Here is a 23239-nt window from a genome sequence, read left to right as displayed (position 1 = left end):
TTCATTTTTGTTTGTTTTTCTAAAAAGACAACCATTCTAGTTCGTTTTCACTTAGTGAGAGAAAGCCCAACTTAGAAGGAAGAAATCGTGTCTAACGTTCTTTGGCCCACCTCAGAATCGTCCATGGCTGTTTTCAGTATGTTGGCGTGGGCAGTGACAGCCTGGACCGCAGCATTCTGAGCCACAATAGCCTGCTGAGTAATGCAAGCAGTCTGGCTCAGAGCATCTTCTAAGCTCTTGGCTAGTGCTGAAGTTAAAAAAAAAAAAAAAAAGTTAAAAACTAGATCCCTGCTGCCAAATGACTTTAATCTTTCCCTCTTCACCTGTTGAGTCCTACACTGCATTTCCCCCTCAAAACAAACAAAATACAGATTTAGTGAATCAAAATTTCACTTAAAAGTATGATAAAATATTAATAATTACTGAATCCAGATGGTGAATCTATGTGGGTTCATTACACTATTTTTACTTTTATGTATATCTGAATTTTTTCAAAATAAAACATGTTTTGGGTTTTCTGTGTGAAAGGGAAAATCGCAATAGGAAAGGCAAATATACAAAAAGATTGAAGATCACTTAAATAAGCCAGCATACAGTTTAAGAAACAATCAGAAAAATTTTGTGAAAGCGATTATAACTACAGTGAACAGCAAAAGGATAAACATGAAGATATAAAATAGGACATCAAAATCACAAAATGTGGAGGAGGGGAATAAGAAAATGTAGATCTTTTACAATGTGTTTGAGCTTATATGACTACCAGTCTAAAGCAAGCAGATATAGCAACGGGTTAACACACTTGAAAACAAGGGTAACCACAAATCAAAACACGCTACAGATTCACAAAAACCGAAAAGAAAGGAATTCAAGCATAATACAAATGAAAACCATCAAACCCCAAAAGGAAGAACAAAAAGAAGAAGAAAGGAACAAAGAAGACATTAACTGGATAACAAGACTTTAAATGGCAAAAAATACATGCCTATCAATAATTACCTTAAATGTCAATAGACTAAATGCTCCAATCAAAAGACACAGAGTGGCAGATTAGATAATAAAACAAGAACCTACAATATGCTGCCTACAAAAGACCCACATTAGGGTGAAAGACACACACAGACTGAAAGTGAGAGGATGGAAAAAGATATTTCATGCAAATGCAAGCAATAAAAAAGCAGGGGCAGCAATACTCAGACCAGAAAAAATACATTTTAAAATAAAGGCCATGGAGAAAGACAAAGAAAGACAAAGATGGACACTATATAATGATAAAATGATCCATACAAGAAGAGGATATTACACTCATTAACTTATGTGCACTCAATATAGGAGCATCTAAACACATAAAACAAATACTAACAGACATAAAGGGAGAAACTGATGGGAATACATTAATAGTAGGAGACTGACATCAACAGGTCTTTCAGACAAAACATCAACAAGGCAAAAGAGATCCCAAATGACACAATAAAACAGTTAGACTTAATTGCTATCTACAGCGACACTACATCCAAAAAACCAGAACACACATTTTTTTCAAGCGTGCATGGAACATTCTCTAGGACAGACGACATACTAGGACACAAAACAAGCCCAAGAAATTGAGGATAAGTAATTAAAGATAGTAATTATTTCAAGCATCTTTTCCGACCATAAAGGCATGAAACTAGAAATCAACCACAGAAAGAAAAACGAGGAAAAACCTATTACATAGGGACTAAACAACATGCTACTAAAAAACCAATAATAGGTCAACAAGGAAATCAAAGAGAAATCAAAAAATACCTCGAGACAAACAACAATGAAAACACAACCATACAAAAATCTATGGGAGGCAACAAAAGCAGTCCTAAGAGGGACATTCATAGCAATAAAGGCCTTCCTCTAAAACAAATAAATAAAACTCAAATAAATAACCTAACCTACCACCTAAAAGAATTAGAAAAAGAAGAACAAAACCTAAATTCAGCAGGAGGAAGGATATAATAAAGATTAGAGATGAAATAAATAACACAGAGATTAAAAAAATAGAAAAAAAATCAAAGCAGGAGCTGGTTTTTTAAAAGTGTAAACAAAATCGACAAACCTCTATCCAGGCTCACCAAGAAGAAGAGAGGACCCAAATAAACAAAATAAGAAATGAAAGAGGAGAAATAACATCTAATACCACAGAAATACAAAAGAAATCATTAAGAAGAAAATACTATGAACAGTTATATGCCAACAAAGTGGACAACCTTGAAGAAATGGACAAGTTTCTAGAAACATACAGCCTGCCAAAACTGAATCAAGAAGAAACATAATTTGTACAGACCAATCACTAGAAGTGAAATAGAATCTATACTTTAAAAAAATTCCCTGCAAACAAAAATCCAGGATCAGATGGCTTCAATGGGGAATTCTACAACAATATACAAAGAACTTATACCTATCCTTCTCAAATTCTTCCAAAAGACTGAAGAGGAGGGAACACTCCCAAGGTCAATCTATAAGCCAATATCACCCTGATACCAAAACCAGACAAATACACTACAAAAAAAAAAGGGAAATTACAGGCCAATATCTTTGATGAATGGAGATGTCAAAATCGTCAACAAAATATTACCAAACTGAATACAACAACATATAAAAAGGATCATATACCATGATCAAGTTGGATTCATTCCAGGGTCACAAGGATGGTTCAACATATGCAAATCTATCACTGTGATACACCACAGCGACAAAAACCACATGATCATCTCGATAGATGCAGAAAAAGCATTTGATAAAATTCGACACCCCTTCATGATAAAAACTCTCACCAATGTGGGAGAACATAGTAATAAAAGCCATTTATGGCAAACCCACAGCCAATATAATACTCAACAGTGAAAAGCTGAAAGCCTTCCCACTAAATTGTGGAACAAGACAAGGATGCCCACTCTCACCACTTCTATTCAACATAGTACTGGATAGTCCTAGCCACAGGAATCAGACAAGAAAAAGAAATAAAAAGGATCCAAATTGGAAGGGAAGAGGTAAAATTGTCATTATATGCAGATGACATGACACTCTATATAGAAAACCCTAAAGATTCCACACAAAAACTAGTAGAACTGATAAATGAATTCAGCAAGGTGACAGGATACAAGATTAATATAAAGAAATCTGTTGCATTTCTTTACACTAACAATGAAACATCAGAGAGAAAGTAAAGAAACAATTCCCACTTAAAGTCACACCAAAAAATAAAATAAAATACCTACAACTAAACCTAACCAAGGAGGTGAAAAACCGATACACTGATAAAGGAAACTGAAGATGATTCTAAGAAATGGAAAGATATCCCATGTTCTTAGACTGGAAGAATTAATATTGTTAAAATGTCCACAGTACTCAAAGCAATCTACAGATTTAATGCAATCCCTACCAAAATACCCATGACATTATTCACAGAACTACAACAAATAATCCTAAAATTTATATGGAACCAGAAAAGACCCAGAATTGCCAAAACAATCCTGAGGAAAAAGAACAAAGTTGGAAAGATATCCCTCCCAGACTTCAGGCGACACTACAAAGCTCAGTAATCAAAACAGTGTGGTACTGAAAGAAAAAGAGACATATGGATCAATGGAACAGAATAAAGCGCCCCAAAATAAACCCACACAGCTAAGACCAAAAACCAAATCCAAGTAATCAAACGAATGCCCTACATCTGTGCTCATTCTGGCCCTTCTACTCTGTACACAATTCTAACAAACTTGCCTCCTAGGAGTAGGACAGAGCCAGCAAGTTGAAGGAAAACAAGAACCACTCAAGACAAAAAAAAAACAAACAGAAAAATGTGATGGAGACAAAAAACAAAAAAACTGAAAAACTATAAACAGCTGTCCTAAGAATTTAAAACTAACATCTCTTGGTCCAGCAAAAAGCTACATGCACACTACCTCCAGGGACATCAATATATTATAGCACAGTACAATAAATTATGTTCCAGGTACCTCGTTTAAGACAGGAAAATACATTTTTAGGTAACTAATATCTGTGTTTTATTTGGCCCTGTGGCAGGCGGGCTCTTAGTTCCCCGACCAGGGATCACACCTGGGCCCTTGGTGCAGAGTCCTAACCACTGGACCGCCAGGAAGTCCCACTAACATCTTTCTTTAAGCCATCAAAAAACCTAATGTAAAATTGAAACTTAAAAAGGAATATGCTTCGGTTAGGTGGAAACTAGCAATGTGTGGAACATTCCATCCCCCAATGATGTCAGATAAGGGGGCGGCCAGGCTGAGTCCAGAGGCCAGGTAATAAACCAGAGTAGGAGCCATTCCAACCTGCACAAATAAATGCATGAGTGTAACAGTTAGAAGACTCTTAGGCAAGTGGCCAAAACATAAATAATTTGTGTTCCACAGAGTATAAAGAATCTTCAGCACTAACCATGATAAAAACAAAAGGACAAAGTACGTGAATCACTTGAACTTATGTGTATTAGAATAGCCCTTGTCACCTGGGTAAAAGTTTAAGATGGCAAGAACACAAATGATGAAATAAAGATGGTGAACAGAGCAACACCACTAAAGAAACCACAAAGAGCTGATGGATGAGAAACTTGTGTGACAGCTAAAGAAGAGAGCAACCGAGAGAGATGACCCAAGTACTTAAGAAGCGTCAGGTTTACATACACTCAATCTTAACTTGTTCTTGCTTCTCCTGTTGCGCAAGCCGAGCTGCAACTTCTTCAGGTGGCCGCTCCCTTACAGAAGTTGAGGATGCTTCCTCTTGCAGTAAAACTAAATGAAAGGCAATCAAATTTCAGCACAGAATTTCAACAGCTAATGGGGACATAAAAACACCATTATTTGTGCTTGCCAGATGTATCAACTTGAGGGCATTTTTGTGATAAAGATTCTAAAACCACATCATCACTCGATGATTCCAACATGAAGAAATAAAGGGTCAGCTCTCAGCAATCCCACTACTGGGCATATACCCTGAGAAAACCATAATTCAAAAAGCGTCATGTACCAAAATGTTCATTGCAGCTCTATTTACGATAGCCCGGAGATGGAGACAACCTAAGCGCCCATCATCGGATGAATGGATAAAGAAGATGTGGCACGTATATACAATGGAATATTACTCAGCCATAAAAAGAAGTGTAATTGAGTTATTTGTAGTGAGGTGGATGGACCTAGAGTCTGTCATACGGAGTCAAGTAAGTCAGAAAGAGAAAGACAAATACCGTATGCTAACACATATATATGGAATTTAAGGAAAAAAAAATGTCATGAAGAACCTAGGGGTAAGACAGAAATAAAGACACAGACCTACTGGAGAACGGACTTGAGGATATGGGGAGGGGGAAGGGTGAGCTGTGACAGGGCGAGAGAGAGGCATGGACATATATACACTACCAAACGTAAGGTAGATAGCTAGTGGGAAGCAGCCGCATAGCACAGGGATATCAGCTCGGTGCTTTGTGACCGCCTGGAGGGGTGGGATAGGGAAGGTGGGAGGGAGGGAGACGCAAGAGGGAAGAGATATGGGAACATATGTATATGTATAACTGATTCACTTTGTTATAAAGCAGAAACTAACTCACCATTGTAAAGCAATTATACCCCAATAAAGATGTTAAAAATAAATAAATAAATAAAGGGTCAGCTCTTAAACCCCTTGTTTTCAAAGATTTATTCAGACTTTGAAATTTAGGGAATGCCTAGACATTGCATAGTTCTGATGAGCATATCATTTACATAACCACAAATACAGATAATTTAACTACCTGAAGTTGCAGGCTTGGGTTTTCCTTCACCAGTTTCAGGGTGATCAGTTTCTGTAGATTCCTCATGCTGAACCAAAGGCGCTGGGACGGACAGTGTGTCACCTGCCGCAGAAATAATTTGAGCTGCCTCTGTCGGTGCTATAAATACATGTTACACACGGTATTTACAGTTTCCTGGGTTAACAGAGAAACACATAGGAATCCACTACTACTACCTCCCACTTCACATCTGACTCCTTAAAGACACAAACACATGTGCTGCCACTACTCAAACACACAGTCAGGGGCGCTGTCCACTGCACAAACCCCCACACAATGAGCAATGGCTGGGAAAGCACAAGAGAAGACAGTCTGGTCAGCATCCACCTGCATTTTAACCATTATTCTCAGGCAAGCCTTCTAATAACAGTACTAAATGGTACTAAATCTTGACATGAGAAGGGGACATAAGATTTACATAACATGGAAAAATAACAACAAATGAGAAAAGAGCCTGTAATGAAGAAGGTAGATAAAAGAAAGTAACCAAAAACTATTTTTTAATTGCTCCGAAGAGTGGCAGAGGTGAAAGAGGTGTGGGCAAGAACAGGATGGCAATTTTAAACACAAAGAAGACAAGTTCACAGTTTAGATGGTGAGTGAGTAAAGGACAGGACTCGGTTAAAAAAATTACTTCATAGACATATTTTTAAAGAAAAGAAGGTTGAAAAATCAAGAGCTTATAAATTATAAATAAAAGTGTTGATGGAAGAGAAATGAGTAATTCTGAAGGTGGAATAGATGGTGGGGTGGGGAGCAACAAAATGGAGAAAAAAAATTTTAAATAAACTGAAGGTCCCATTTAAGAGTTAAAGTTGGATTATCACAAGGCCCATTAACTGGTCTCCTTGCTCTGTCCGTGGTTCCTTTATCTATTCTCCACAATAGCCAGTAATCTTATTAAAAGTCAGCTATCAAAAAAAAAAAAAAAAAGTCAGCTATCAACCCCGGCTCATAATCCTCCCAACAACTTCCCATCTTATTCAGACTAGAAAACAAAACTCTTATGATGGCCTCCAAAGACTGCCACTATAGGCTTTCTGCTCCCTCTCTACTATTGCTATTATTCTCCTCTTACTCTACCCCGGTTTCATTTGCTCCTTGCTAGAATACGCCAAGCCTTTGCACTAGCTAATCCTGCCTGGATGCTCTTCCCCACCAGCCCTTTACATGACTGACTCCCTCATCTCTTTCTAGTCTCTGCCCAAATGACACCTTCCAGAGGAAACTTTTCTTACCCACTCCATTCAAAATTGCAATATTCCCTCCCACACTTATCACTGTATGACATCCTATACATAATTTACTTGTATGTTTATATGCGACTTCCCTCCCCTCATCCCACTAAGGAATCTTCACAGCATTTGTGTGTTTGTTTTTACTGTTTTGTTCACTGCTATAACCCCAGTGCCTAAAAGACACCCAGCACTTGGCACACAGTAGATACTCAGTATTTACTGAGTGAAAGTCAGGTGATTTAATCAAGGACAGAAGTGAAAGGAGAAACATAATAAATTCAAATGCATGCAGACCAGGTTAGGACTAGGCACTGCTATAAATTAGTGTGGGATTACAATCATCAAGGGGAAAAAATCTGCAGATCAAAACTAGATCAAGACACTTCATCACTAAGAAAGAAGAGAGAAGAAAGAGCTGGTGAACAGGCAGAAAAAAGAGGTGTGGAAAGAGAACAAATCTTAAAATCTAAAGAGAGGGAAAGCTAGGAGTCAGAGAAAAGGAAAAAGAAACAGAAAAATAAGTGTGCTGAAGGCAAGACAATTCTTGTTACCATTACTTAGTAGCTGTTCACAATAAAGCCCAATTTCATATCCCACTCAACCCTTAAAAGGAGAGCCAAGATGACAGGTGAGAATACTCCCTCCCAAGGTGAGGGAAGAGTCCTTCATGGGGACGGGCCCCCCTCTTGACCATGGGTACAAATACATTAAAACAATTCATTTACCTATAATTTTAAAAGAATGATTCTAAATATAGGTACCTGTCGTTGAAGCTGAAGTGTCTCCCTTTTGTTTTTGGAGTTGTGAAGCAGGCTGTTTAGATTCTTTCATTGCCTCAGATACACTAGAGGTTTTTAGTGGACCAGACTGAATCTTGGAAATGAAAAACATTTAACATTTCAGATATGACAGTGTTCTTAAAAACAGGCAGCACAAAGTATCTTGTATCATTTTAAAAGTCAAGTTTTTCAGGCTTTTAACATAATAAAGGTATCAACAATTTACAACAATGTATTTTATTTTTTAATTTTTTTAAGCTTCTTTATTGGAGTATAATTGCTTTACAATGGTGTGTTAGTTTTCGCTGTATGACAAAGTGAATCAGCTATGCATATACATATATCCCCATATCTCCTCCCTCTTGCGTCTCCCTCCCACCCCTCCCTATCCCACCCCTCTAGATGGTCACAAAGCACCGAGCTGATCTCCCTGTGCTATGTGGCTGCTTCCCACTAGCTATCTATTTTACATTTGCTAGTGTATATATGTCCATGCCACTCTCTCACTTCGTCCCAGCTTACCCTTCCCCCTCCCTGGGTTCTCAAGTCCATTCTCTACGTCTGCGTCTTTATTCCTGTCCTGCCCCTAGGTTGATCAGAACCATTTTTTTTTTTAAGATTCCATATATATGTGTTAGCATACGGTATTTGTTTCTCTCTTTCTGACTTACTTCACCATGTATGACAGACTCTAGGTCCATCCACCTCACTACAAATAATTCAATTTCGTTTCTTTTTATGGCTGAGTAATATTCCATTGTATATATGTGCCAAAACAATGTATTTTATTAACCATAGTAAGAGAAGCCATTGTACTAGAAAAACGCAGTCCAAAAATGTCATTCCAAATGACTAGTCTATATTTTAATAGTAACAAAGACTTCTCTTAGGGCAACTAATAAAGTACATGATATATGACCTTCCCTTTAAACACCATTCCTTTTATATATACAACACTGAGAAGGCTATTTCCATTCACATTCTAAATCCAGTTATGGTGTCTTCTAAATAAATTCAGTTAAAAACAAATGTTTTTTTAGAAGGCTCTAAGTAAAAATGAAAATTCATCTTTTTTCTCTTTAATCTCCAAGATTCCCGTACCTGCACACTAAGATATATGATCTAATTGTGAGTAATGCCTGTTTTTCTCTTTTTCAATAACCACCTGCCTTAAGTTTAAGGCACCACTCATTAATAGGACTGCCAGGTGATGTGCCACAGAAAATTACTGAGTAACAGAAATATTTTCATTCACCACCTATGTTGTCCCCCTTTTTGCCAGAACTTGGCAATGGGACTCAGATATCCCTAAGATGTCTACTCAAACATAATAGAAATGGTTCTGGATTTTGTCACTACCAGAAATCAGAAATATATCCATTTTCTTATTATTAAAATTTTGTTATTTTTTAACTCATGAAATGCATGCTCACTATATAACAAGCAAAATAACATGCATCAAGATACATCATTGTTTTAGTTTTTGCCCCTTCATTGCTCCTTCCAGCACTCTCAGGGAGCCACTGCTAATGCCCTGAAATCTATCCTTCCACCCATGAGCTCAGGTATATATGTACAATTTTTCATTTCTTGAAACAAACTAAAATAGTTAATTTTATATTATACAAATTATCATGTAACCTTTTTTTCATTTAACAACATATTACGGACATTTGCTTCTGGTCAAGAAATTCTTTTTAGTTGAATAATATCCTAATTTAATTGTATATCCTAATGGAGTGGCAAATCCCATAATTTGGTCAATTACTCCCCTACTTATGGACATTCAAGTTGTCTCCTGATTTTTGTTAAGCATTCTTGTCCACAGACAACTGAAAAGCACTAGAGTGTGATGTCTGCAGGATAGTTGCCAGAAGAGGGAGTGCTGGGTCAGAGGGCTTGTATATTTTTAAGATATTACCACTTTCACATAAGGTTCTGGCAACTCACACTTCTCACAACAAATGTGTGTGTATGTGTTTGTGTATAAATACGATCTATTTCCAGACTCCGTTGTTCTGTTCCTCTAATTTCTATTCCTATGTCAAAACCTTATTGTTTGATGAAAGTAGGATTATAACAGTCAGTATCTGGAAAAGCAAGTGACCTCTGACCCCCTACCCCAACACTTTTTAAAAATGTCCTTGACTAGTCTTATACATTACTTATTCCTCCACATGAACTTTAAAATCATCTTGTCTGGTTCTTCACCCTCTGGAAAAATCAATTAGAATTCATATTAGATGTCTGTGTGTGTACTTATGTATACATACACACACATCATAAAAACATTATTTCTCTCAAATATATACATATTTAAGAGAGATTTGAGAGAAATGCATATATTTAAGAGAAATGACATTTTTATATTACATCCCATCCAGGAACATAACATTTGTCACCATTTAGACAGGTCTTATTCTATGTCCATCAAAAAGATTTTAGGTTTATCTTCTCTCAGTATTTATTGTCTATGCATAAATAACCATGTTGACACTAAAAGGGTTACCATGAAATAAAATGCATAGTTTCTAAAAGAAACAAGTTTGTAAGAAAGCACAACAGTATAGAGTGCTGAATAAATGGTACAAATTAAAAAATAAAAACATTAATTGCTATTGGAATTCAGCTGTGTAGTAAAGGATGCAGGCCTTGAAGAGAACACTGAAAGACAAAAGAAAGGAAGTCACTCTGAGTAGAAGACAAACATGAGAAGAGTTGTACATATGGAAAGGATCATTCTTTAGTTCTCTAGTTTACCAAGGACCTTGGAAGAATGCCTGGTACATAATAAGCACTTGATTGACATTTGAGTAAATGAATGAATGAAAAGCACAAGGCATATTTGTAAGGTAAACAAGTATGAAACTAAGTATTTATGAGCAGGACCATACAGAGATAAGACTGGAAATGTAAATGAGAGCCAGAATGCCAAGGGTACTAAATGTCAACCTAAGAACCAGCAAAAGTCATAACTACAGAAATAAAGGAACCAACAGCCAGCTCCTAGGTTAACATTTAACCGCTCCTGGCTTCACTTTCCTTATTCAGAACATGAGACAATCTCTCTTCTGTCTTTAAAACAATAGGAATCAAAGTTCTTGATTAAGTGATATGATGAAAATATCATGGAAACATCACAGCACTTATTCTAGAAGATTCTCTGATACTGATATAAGGATGGCCTAGATCATGTTAGGAAGAGAGACTGGGGAGTTGGAGACTGGGAGGAAGTGGGAAAGGCTGTGTGTCAGGGGAGAGGAACAGGGCTAATTTAAATACAACGTGATAAAGGTCAGAAATGAGATAAAGATGGTGGAAAGAAAAAGAATAAACATTAGAGATCTAACAAGATAGGATAGCTAGGACTTCCCTGGTGGCGCAGAGGTTGAGAACCCGCCTGCCAATGCAGGGGACACAGGTTTGAGCCCTGGTCCAGGAAGATCCCACATGCCGCGGAGCAACTGAGCCCGTGTGCCAAAACTACTGAGCCTGCGCTCTACAGCCCGCGAGCCACAACTACTGAAGGCCACGCACCTACAGCCCGTGCTCCACAACAAGAGAAGCCACTGCAATGAGAAGCCCGCACCACAACGAAGAGTAGCCCCCACTTGCCGCAAGCAGAGAAAGCCCACGCACAGCTACGAAGACCCAATGCAGCCAAAAATAAATTAAATAAATAAATGAATTAATTAAAAAAAAAGAAATGAATGACATTAAAAAAAAAAAAAGATAGGATAGCTACAAAATATGGGCAGCTGTGAAGATGAATCCAAGAATTCTAACTGAGCTACTTGACAGCGTGGTACAATCTTTAATACATAAAAAGCAAATCAGGAAGAGCGCAAGTTTTGAGGTGGTGGAGTACAGACATGCAAAGTTCACAAGTGGCAATGTTCAGCAGGGTAGGGAAAGTGGGGCAAGAAGAGGCCAAGGCTATTGAGAATGACACCTGAAGTCACGTCAAGGGAGAAAAGAACACTACTCTGAACTGTTCAGCCTGACTGTGTGCTCCTGAAATTGCTTCCAGCTCTTTCTCCCAGGTCATGGAGCTTAAAATAGGCCCAGGACTTTAGAATGAAGCTATAGGATTCTGCTCCTTGACTACTGAAGCTGCAACACTACCTCCCTCAGCCCACGTGGACATTTTAAAGTTCAGATGGAAGAATAAATGCTGTAGAAGACCAAGAACATGTTGAGTCATTTGGGGTGGAGGTGAGAGAAGTCAGAGGACACCTGCTTTTCCACATAGTAACTCTGTCATAGGATTGGTCTCGAGACCATGTTAGATAATGGAGAACAGACGTCTACCCAGTTTCTAATAAAGAACTGGTCAGCCATGTCCAGCCTCACAGCATAAAGAAATATCCAATACCAAATCAGCAAAAATTCATGCTCTCTTTCATACATTTTTTTCAAGCACCCGTTTGAAAGAAGAAATATGTTAACATGTTTTAAAAAAATCTGTAAGCCTAATGGGGGAAAAAGGGTGAAACTGAAGAATATGCACAAAGTTCCAGGAATACTAGAAGGTATTCCCGTCACAGAATCAGCATGTAGCTGAAAATTCTGTGGCTGTTTTGAGATCTAAAAGGAGCCATTACTAACTATGACATGTGGGTCCTGTGTCATGGCCATTCTACGTTTATGTTTTTAGTCTTCTAAGTCAGAGTTTGAGAGCTGCAATGCTGTAGGCTGACACAGAACCCCCTCCATCCACAGGGCAGCTGGGGTTACTTCTTCCCGAGCTGCCCCTTCCATTTAGCCTTGTGTGCCACGTAATTATTTTCTATACGATGTGGACTAAAGGAGAACACTTATGGGACTCCAAAGGGATAAAAATGCAGCTCTACGTAATATTACTTCAATTTTTAAAAAAATGAAAACATATACCCGGCAAAATATTTTCAAGATGAAAACAACCTGCTTTTCAAAGTATTCTCTAGGATAAACTGAAATTGTGCTTAAAACTCTTACCGGCTTCTTTGGCAATGGAACAGTATACGGTGGGGAACCAAGAACCATCTCAAAGAGTTTGTCTGAGTAAGGTATGGTTTTCTCTACATTTTTCCGGAAATGGGAATCCCATTTGGCATACAGGATAGTGCCACCGATACCGCCACCAACAAACAAGATGCCAGCTCCAGCAATTTTGGTAGGAGACCACCTAAGTGAAAGAAACAGGAAACACATTTTTATTTTTTGGCTCTCCTAAACCTACTTCCCTAGACTAATGTAAGAGTCTCAAAGACCTCAAGCCTCTATTTCTCTACCACTGATTCAGATCACAGCAGCCCAGTTTATCACCACAGCTGCACATCACCTTTCCCTGATTTGTTTTTTAATATGTTCACAACAAAAAATAATATTTCTTTACGGATAAGTTTTTAACACAGTAATATCTAGAATAGGAAGAATGAAGCAATCTTCCCTTTAACACTTAAAACTTAGCATGTTCAGGGACTTCCCTGGCAGTCCAGTGGTTAAGAATCCGCCTTCCAATGCAGGGGGTGCAGATTTGATCCCTGGTCAGGGAGCTAAGATCCCACATGCTTCCTAGACTTTAAAAATGGTCCACCTCAAAAAAAAAACAAAAACCTTGGCATGTTCAAAATCATGAGGCTTCCTTTGAACCCAAAAAACAAGTATCACTAATTTTCAACAGTCCTCTCCCTTAAACATTTCCGTAAATACAATAAAACAAATGTCAAGTAGAACAAATACTTTTAAAGTTCCAACGTGCTGAGTTCTGGATGTGTATCTATTTGCTATAAAGGGGTGGGGGGGTCTACCTTGGATGCCATCCAGTCACCAAAGAACCAAAAGGAGCACCATGACAAATTTTCGCCTACAAATAAATAATGCTCCAAAGATATTATGGCAAAGCTCCAGTGTTTGTACCCCTTAAATAAAAAAGATTTTATGCAGATATTCTCATATCCAAAGAACGAACACACACACACACCCCTCAGCATACAGTTAAAAGCCTATTTATTTACAGGGAGACACGCTACATACCGAGAACTGCCTGGAGTGGAGTATCTACGGCATGGTCGCAATGGACGGAGTACAAACTTCCCACAAAGACAACTCTAGAGAAGAAAGAGAAAACACCACAACCAATAGAGTTATAAGAATCTGGGAGGACTTCAGGGTTGGGGACTCAGTAGTAGTACTTTTATTACAAATACAAACGTCTTCATTAAACAAAAATTTATTTTACTTTCAGAAACCAACTTACCTTACCATGAAACATATTTACAAACCCTTAAACACAGTGATGCTTCCTATGCCCCAAAGGCTCATATAAAACGACTTTTAAGATTTCAAAAAACAGGGGCTATGAGACCATGACCAATTAGCATTTTTTATATTGAGGTACAGCTGTGTACGGTATAAGTTTCAGGTGCACAACACAGTGATTCACAATTTTTAAAGGTTATATTCTATTTATAGTTATTATAAAATACTGGCTATACTTCCTGTGTTGTACAATATAGCCTTGTAGCTTATTTATTTTACAAATGGCAGTTTGTATCTCTTAATCCCCTACCCCTGTCTTGCCTCTCCCCACTGATAAGCACTGATTTGTTCTCTATATCTGTGAGTCTGTTTCACTAGTTTGTTGTATTTTTTAGATTCCACGTATAAGTGATATCATACAGTACTTGTCTTTGTCCAATTTATTTCACTTAGCATAATGCCCTCCGAGTCCATCCATGTTGCTCAAATGGCAAAATTTCATTCCTGTTTATGGCTGAGTAGTATTCCATTTTATACACACACACACACCTTCTTCATCTATTGATGGACACTTAGGTTGCTTCCATCTCTTGGCTACTGTAAATACTGCTGCTATAACACTGGGGTGCCAATTAGCACTTTTAATGTTATGTATGCTAAGTATTTCTTAGAGACGATTTGCCATGTTTTCTTTTTTATAAATTTATTTATTCATCTAAATCTAAAAGTTCATTTTGGTTTCTCCTAATATATAATTAGACTAAAAGTCAATAGTTTTAAGAAAAAAAACTAAGTTTACTCATGTCATAAATGTTCATGTAAATACTTATCTCCATATAAGTTGTCTACCTTTACACAAAAGCAAATGATCAAGACAATGCTGTGTGATTTGTTTTAATCAAAGTAAAGCACATAACATCAAACGTTTCTTAACAAAATGTAGATCCCTTAAATAAAACAAATAAATGGGCATCTAAATACTATTTGGGGAGGGTTTTGATAAACTTAAGGCCATGCATAGCTATCAATTAGAAATTTCAAACTTATTGTAACCAGAAATAAAATCTTTCTTTATACCAAGTAGGAAATCAAACAGCAGCAAGGGAAAAAAAAAATGCTTTCTCTAGGTTCCTTGATGAAACTGCATCTAAAGGAGTAACAGAAAAACACAAACTTCCTTTTAAAAGTATCTTAAATTTTAAGAAAATATATCACATGATCAGAGAGCACATGAAATTACTCTAGAATTATGGTTGCATTTACATTCTATTTGCCAAAGCCCACATAGAGGTAAACATCAAATTAACATATTAATACATTTGGGGGAGGAAAAACTGTATGTTTTACAATGTGTAAAGCAGCTATAATTGGTATTTTAAAAGTATTTCAATTATTACCTTTAGTGTAGAATTCTCAACTGAAATTACAAGAAAAGGGTGTTTTCCTACTGTTCTATAAGGCAGGTAGCATGAAATTTCAAACAGAATTGCATCTACTTTCATATATCAACAACTCCATTTTGTTCACTTAGGGATGAAATATTAGGAAACCATTAAAGTTGTGTTTTGTTTAAGAAAGCATTTTTTTTTACCTCAATGGGTATAAAAAAGGTATTTGAGTCAAAAATTAAGGCACTGTTAACGGCGGACAATTAGCTAATTGGAACGTCAAGCAGCAAACATAATAATGGATCCTTGATTCTGTGGAATACAGAGCCAAATTCAACACTAGAGTCTGAGAACACCCTAATTCACAGCAATATATACTTTTTAACCTGCTCCTTTATCCATCTTCTACTCTTACCCTGCCCCTCTTCCCTCCCTTTGACAGATATATTTGATGTGATTGTAAGTTTACAGTTCCTAGCATTAAGTAAATTTAAAATATGAAAATCAAAATTCAAAATGTTTAGTTACATACAGAGTGAAGTCTCCCTCATGCTTCTGTCTTCAGCAACTTAGATTCCCTCTCCACAGGCAACCAATGCTACCTGTTTCTTATATATTCAGATATTTTGTGACGGAGAATTCCGGGCACGCCCCCTTTACACAAATGATACCATAACATACACCCAGTCCTGTACTAAAGTTCACTCAACAATATACACTTGAGCTCATTCTATATCAGCACATGAAAATCTTCCTACTGGATTTGAGTGATTCAGTACTCCACTGTATGGTTGGTTGTACGGCTGTTAGCATAACTGATGCCATCTTAGGCCCATACAGTTCCTCCTGTCCTTCCACAGACCCTGCCCAGGATGGTACTGTGTGGTAAATCGCTTCTCTGTCATCAAAGGCTTTGTAGTTAATAGATATTGTTTAATCATCATTAGGACCAGGGGGCCTCTATGCTCTGTTAGTCCCCAAACATTGAAGACCTTTGCTGACGTATTCCCCTACCCATGAGACCAGTTACCCACTCAATCATCTTGACTTAGGAATGCACGTCCTGTTCCCAAGCACGGACCCCTGTACTCTAGGTTAACTATAAAATCGTCCCAATAGCCCCTCAGACGTGCGGAGTGCAGTTGTGAACGCTTCTGGATCATTGCCTGCCGGATCCCACCCTGTAAGTTACCCTATAATAAACTGATCTGTTGATTATGTGGAGCTGCCTGCCTTGTGTTTTGGTCTCAAGACGCTCTCAGTTTGGTGGGTACATTTCATTCTCTCTGGCCTCCAACCGTTGTCACTTAATATATTTAACCAGCCTCTTTTTGATGGTGACTGAGGTTTTGTTTAAATTTTTACTATAATAAACAATGAGAAACATACATCATTTGGGGTCAATTCCTAAAAGTATTCCTAAAAGTAAAATCTGAAATGTTGGTAAATATTGCTGTATTAGGGGCATCCCTAGTGGCACAGTGGTTAAGAGTCCGCCTGCCAGTGCAGGGGATGGGGGTTTCCACAGCCTCTCCAACAGCCTTGCAGTGCAGTTTTAATCACAGTTTCCTTTGTTATGACTGTGCATCTTTTAATATATTTATTATCTATTTTACTTCTTTTTCTATGAACTATCAGAGTGTATCCTTTGACCACTTTTAAATAAGATTGATCATCTTCATGTTCTAAGTGTTTTTTACATATGAAGAAAAATTAGCCATGTCCCTGCTACTTGCAAATGGTTTTATCCAGTTTGTGATACTTTTATAGCCAAAAGTGTCCATCTTTTATGATTTCCGGGTCTTCTCCTATTTGTAGAAAGCCACCCTCCGATGATAAAATAAGTCTTCCATGGTTTTACTCTCATGGTTTCATTTTTTTTATATTTAAATCTTCGAATCCAGTGTAAAGCATACGGCATGAATTCAACTTTATTTTTTCTTATATGTCTATTCAGTTGTCCCTAAATCATAGACTGAATAATCCATTTTTTCCCCAACAATTTGAAATGTCACCTTAAGATATACTCAATTCCTTGATGCATTTAGATTTCCTAATTTGTTCCACTGTTCCACCTATTCACACACTTCTATTCATAGACTAACCCCACAGTGTTTTAACTACTGCATCTTAGAATTAGGCTTTAACCTGGTAGAGCTAGTCCTCTCTTCTAGTACTATTCTTTTTCAGAATTTTTCTGGATATTCTTGCTTCTGTTTTTGTTTTTGAAAGCTGAGCTTTGAATTAAACAATTGTAAAATGCACCAACTGTAATATGCACCCTGATTTAAGAAGGGATAAAACGTGAAAAAATTTAGCTTTTATGACCAAAAAACAGTAGCAATAAAAGGTTTCACACTTGGGACTTCCCTGGTGGCGCAGTGGTTAAGAATCCGCCTGCCAATGCAAGGGGCATGGGTCTGATCCCTGATCCAGAAAGATCCCACATGCCGCGGAGCAATTAAGCCCATGTGTCACAACTACTGAGCCTGTGCTCTAGAGCCCGCGAGCCACAACTACTGAGCCCACGCACTGCAACTACTGAAGCCCGCACACCTAGAGCCCACGCTCCGCAACAAGAGAAGGCACCACAATGAGAAGCCCGCGCACCACAACAAAGAGTAGCCTCCACTCGCCGCAACGAGAGAAAGCCCACGCACAGCAATGAAGACCCGACGTAGCCGAAAAATTAATTTAAAAAAAGTTTCATACTTCTGTACAAAAAAAAGAAAATTGACTGTATCCTAACGCAAATAAACAGGTTTTTTATCTGAAATAGTGGCTCCTGGTTTAAAAAATTTAAGTATCCTATTCATTAGGCTACCGTCATAGTCTATGTTGCATTTCATATTCCAAACAGAGCTTTAAGAGTCAAAATACTTAAGTTTTTTATGGTTTTATCACCCACGTATGAATCCCTAGATACAAAATTTAGTCTTGCCTATTAAAAAAATATGGATATCTTCTGAGTCTATTAATCCATACGTCTTTTACTCTATAGGTGTTCCCTCCAGTAATTATTCTGTTGAAGAAATCTGCTTGTTCAACCTGCAGAATTTTTCACAGACTGGATTTTGTTCAAGGTGCAATTTAACACGTTCCTGTCCTCTGTATTTCCTGCAAGCTGGAGCTGGAACCAGACACTTGATCAGACTCAGGTTTACTCTCTTTGGCAAGACTTTAGGGGGTGGTGTTTTCTTTCATTGGGAGGTACACAACGTCTGCTTGCCTCTCTGTTTGTGCTGTTATCAACTGTGCTAATGTACAATGTCTAGATCCATTAACTTATTGGAAGTTGCAAAAAGTGGTCTCTAATTCTATTTTTCATTTATAATTTGACGTATTTTATAGAGATGCTTCCCCCCGTCTACAATTTGATTACTCAACAGTACAGGTCACAGAGGAAAGGAGGATAAATGGTTGATTCTTTTTATCCTTTTATCCAGTTATCCTCTGATGATGAACAATTGTGCGGTTTTTTGGTTTTCATTTATTAATTGTGACAGACTGTATTTTCCAAAACTGCCATATTTCACAGCTCACATGCTTTTCTAGAACCTTGCCACTTCCCCAGAACCTCGCAAGCTCAGGAGACCCCAAGAACCTCCTAATGGAACCTCCTTAGAAATGAAAGATATTTACTTATATGTTATTTCCTTATAAGTATATACAATACAATTTTTATCTGTATAATAATAAATATTATTTACCATAAAAGAATAAATAAAGACTAGGTTTGGGGTGATCTGTTTTACAGCTATAACCAAACAGATGCTTGTACCTGGAAACAGGGTGCTACTATAAAACATAAAGCACGTGTTAATGACTTTGGGACTGGGGGATGGGGAGTCAAAGTTGGAAGGGCCTTGAGGAGACTGTTAGCAGAAGCCTAATGGCCTCCACAGAAGCTGTCTTGGTGAGGGCTTAAGAAAAGTGAGAAAAATATATTTGGAACCAGGAGGAAAAAGGGATCTTTGTATGTAGTGGCAGAAGTTTATCAAAATTGTCACCCGTGGTAAGACGTGGAAAATAGAAAATTAGGTATAGCCATACCTAATGAACTGATGGATTTAGCTAAAGACAGTACTAAGCAGAACGTTCACAAGTGCCAACTGCTTCCTTTTAGCAGAGTATAAGGATAGCGCCGAGCTTCTGAAACACAAACAAACCAAAAAAACCTGTTTAGCTTTCAAGCAAAATTTGAAGGAAATATAAAGGAGCCAGTACTTGGTGGGTTAAAAAATAAGACTGTTTCTCATTCTCAGCCTCTCCAGTTAGCAACGATCCTTTAAGACCTCAGAAAGATCTCAGGAGGTGCTCCTCACAGAACTTTTTATACTGCGAAAAGGCCCACTAAGGACCTTAAGAGTATGCATCCCACATTCTTTTTATTAAACAACAGGGCAACTGAGAATCTTAGGGGTTTGAGACCACAGCAGCCTCACAGGGAGCCCAAAATTGGAGAAGAGCTTATTCTGATCAGATTTGTGGGTGTGGCTCTTGTCTAATGGAGAACACCCCAGTAAGACCCACAAGAAACCCACAGAGTCATTAAGATGAAAAACAGGCCGGCCTGGATTTAAAGGTGAAGAGCATAAAACAAATAGAGGTTTTGGGCCTCTGGAACTTCTACAGACAGAAAGCAGTCTGAGAAAACGATTCAGCTGCCAACAGGCAACACACCTGGAAAAGGAAGGATGGGGCTTCCCTGGTAGCGCAGCGGTTAAGAATCCACCTGCCAATGCAGGAGACATGGGCTCGAGCCCTGGTCTGGGAAGATCCCACATGCCGTGGAGCAACTAAGCCCGTGCACCACAACTACTGAGCCTGCGCTCTAGAGCCCGCGAGCCACAACTACTGAGCCCACGTGCTGCAACTACTGAGCCCACGCGCCTAGAGCCCGTGCTCCGCAACAAGAGAAGCCACCACAATGAGAAGCCCGCGCACAGCAACCAAGATCCAGCGCAGCCAAAAATAAATTAATTAATTAATAAAAAGAAAAGGAAGGATGATTCAAAGGGTGAAACCTGAAGCCCAGAGGGTAGAACCAAGAGCTATGGAGAGGGACTTCCCTGGCGGAGCAGTGGTTAATACTAAGCGCTTCCACGGCAGGGGGCTCGGGTTTGGGGAACTAAGATCCTACATGCGGCGCAGTGCAGCCACAAAAAAAAAGAGCTATGGAGAAACATTCCCAAGCAAGAGGACTAAGTCCTAATGAAGCAAGCAGCAACATGTGTCAGTTGGATTTGACATTTGTTATGAACAGTGACTGCTGTGTGCCTCTTTGGATGGGTGTGTCACACTATATTGTGTGTAGGGTATATGGGGAACAGATAACTTGTCTCTTTAGTTCACAGGTCTTTAGACTGAAAGGAAAAGCACTTAAGGAACTGTACCCAACAGACCACATTCAAGATGTCTTACCTGCAAAGGGATCTGATTTGATGGCAAGATCCTGGTCCGTTAGTCTAAGCCTGATGCTGTGATGGGATGAGGTTTTGGAGGGTTATGAGGAAGGTTGTGAATGTATTTACATGTGGGAGGAATGCAAGTTGTCATGGCTACAAGGCAGACTGTATTGTCCAAAACTGACTACAACAATATTTCCTGTAACACATGCTCTTCCAGAAACTTGCTACTCCTCCGGCAAACTGAGCCCTTCCCTGGAACAAGGGCACGCCTTAGTTACTAATTTACTAATAGAGGGCAGTGAAAGTGAGGCTCTGTGACTTCTGAGACCAAGACATAAAGGGGATACAGTTTCTGCCTGGCTCTGCCTCTCATCACACTTGCTCTTGGAACACAGCCGCCAAACTGGGAGGAAACCCAGACACACATGTAGGTGTTCCAGCCAACAGACCCAGCTGAGGCCTCAGCTGCAGCCAGTATCAGCTGCCAGACACGGGAGTGAGGAAGCCTTTGAGATGACTCTAGCCCCAGCGACGGCCTGACTACAACCTCCCGAGGGACACAAAATGCCCAGCTGAGGCCAGGAAACCCCCAGAACTGAGGGAGGCAGTCAATAAATCTTTTACCCCAAGCTCAAGGTGCCTTAGCAAACCAAAACAGGATCTTTATCAACTCATGGATTTAAACACTTCTGATGAACTTAAACCAGTTGCAATTGTTATCCTTTTGAAAACTCAAATTGTCCCATTTTTGGCTAATGCATGCTACTTCAAGTTTATTATATATTATTTTATATTACTTTAATTATATATATATATTTAAGTCTAGCTCTGTATTTATCAGGCCATCTGCAACTGCCTGGTGTTAAGTGTTTTGTTTTTTTTTCCTCTGTGTGGTAAAATTCGCTTATAAAATTCACCATTTTAAAGTGTACGTTTCAGTGGCATTTAGTACATCCACAATGCTGTACAACCATCACCGCTACCTAGCTCCGGAACAGTTTCATCACTCCAAAAGTAAACTCCTGTACCAACTAAGCAGTCTCCCCATTTTCCCTTCTCCCCAGCTCCTGTCAGCCACTATCTACATTCTGGCTCTACATTGGCAGGTGGATTCTTAACCACTGCACCACCAGGGAAGCCCCAAAACATTTTTTAATTTTGTGAAATCCAATTTATCTTGTGTCTTTTGGTGTCACGTGTAAGAAACCACTGCCAAATCCAAAGTCTACCTTCAGAACCCTCTTTCTTAAGCACCAAACTAAACTCTCTTTATTTATATGAACTAAACGTCCTAACTTTAACACACAAAATACTGGACACTTCTTAGTTCTGGAATACCTTTTTATTAATAATAACCAACAATGTAGAAAAGACAATACTGTTTCAAAACAATTTGCCTTGACATATAACCTTGTAATAAATGTTATAAGGTTAGCATTGCTGCTTCCAACCTATAGAAACATTATTTTAACAAAGAAAACCCAAAAAAGCAAGTTAAAACACACAATTCCCATGTAATGTTCTTGCAAAGACCACTTATTCCTTAGCTCTTCCAAATTAAAGTGAACATATAAAAAGAAACCACAATCCTGGAAACAGAGACTATAATACAAGTCCCCTCATGTGAACCCTATCTGGAGGTTGCAGGTTTCCCTTCTAGATGTGGCCATTTGCTGTAACTGACATTTCGGTTTTGAGATTTGTAATAAGGATTCCTCCCACACAAACAAAAGGTATCCCGAAGTTAATGGCAAGTTCTACATTTAAATTACAGATTAATATCCAACAACTCTTTCTATAGTTGACTAAAAATATTTTATAGGAATCATGCATTAAGGTTAAAAATATATCACATACACAAATCCAATTAAGTTTGGCATGAAAGCAGTATTATTTCCCAGTAAAAGCATATTCTATAGGAGAAAAAGTGCTTTTCAGTTATGACAAGGAAATAGCAGACATTCATCAGTATGGCAAAAGCAGGAAGGTGATATTTCTCTAGTTTTCTCTGCATATATGTGTGAAAATATGTATTACCTATATACTCTCAATCTTCTGTTCTAAGTTATGATGTAAAATGTATTTCAAAATGGTTTGACAGCAACTGGTCCAGAGAAATGAAAATGAAGAATAATAAAAAAGGATTCTAGACTTCCCTGGTGGCACAGTGGTTAAGAATCTGCCTGCCAATTCAAGAGATATGGGTTCCAGCCCTGGCTGGGAAGATTCCACATGCCGCAGAGTAATTAAGCCCCCGAGCCACAACTACTGAGCCCACGTGCCACAAATACTGAAGCCCAAGCACCTAGAGCCTGTGCTCCGTAACAAGAGAAGCCACTGTAATGACAAGCCCACGCACCACAACGAA

At 38.4% G+C, this 23239-nt stretch overlaps 1 protein-coding gene across 2 annotated transcripts in view; it reads right to left on the bottom strand.

Moving 5' to 3' along the window:
* Positions 1-23239, bottom strand: part of IMMT (inner membrane mitochondrial protein) — a 48198-nt gene that overhangs the window by 19704 nt on the left and 5255 nt on the right. The window contains exons 2-7 of one of the 2 annotated variants that reach the window (XM_029231569.1): positions 13848-13921; positions 12807-12996; positions 7812-7923; positions 5774-5911; positions 4671-4778; positions 111-247 (exon numbers count right to left, since the gene is read on the bottom strand). In XM_029231569.1, the coding sequence (XP_029087402.1) occupies positions 111-247; positions 4671-4778; positions 5774-5911; positions 7812-7923; positions 12807-12996; positions 13848-13921 (759 nt within the window). The remainder of the gene's footprint in view (positions 1-110; positions 248-4670; positions 4779-5773; positions 5912-7811; positions 7924-12806; positions 12997-13847; positions 13922-23239) is intronic. The other variant, XM_029231570.1, reaches the window with a different exon arrangement.

The sequence above is a fragment of the Monodon monoceros genome, unplaced genomic scaffold, assembly GCF_005190385.1.
Source record: "Monodon monoceros isolate NGI ecotype Baffin Bay Population unplaced genomic scaffold, NGI_Narwhal_1 Super_Scaffold_19, whole genome shotgun sequence".
Classification (NCBI taxonomy): domain Eukaryota; kingdom Metazoa; phylum Chordata; class Mammalia; order Artiodactyla; family Monodontidae; genus Monodon; species Monodon monoceros.
This window is presented reverse-complemented; position numbering and strand designations above follow the sequence as displayed.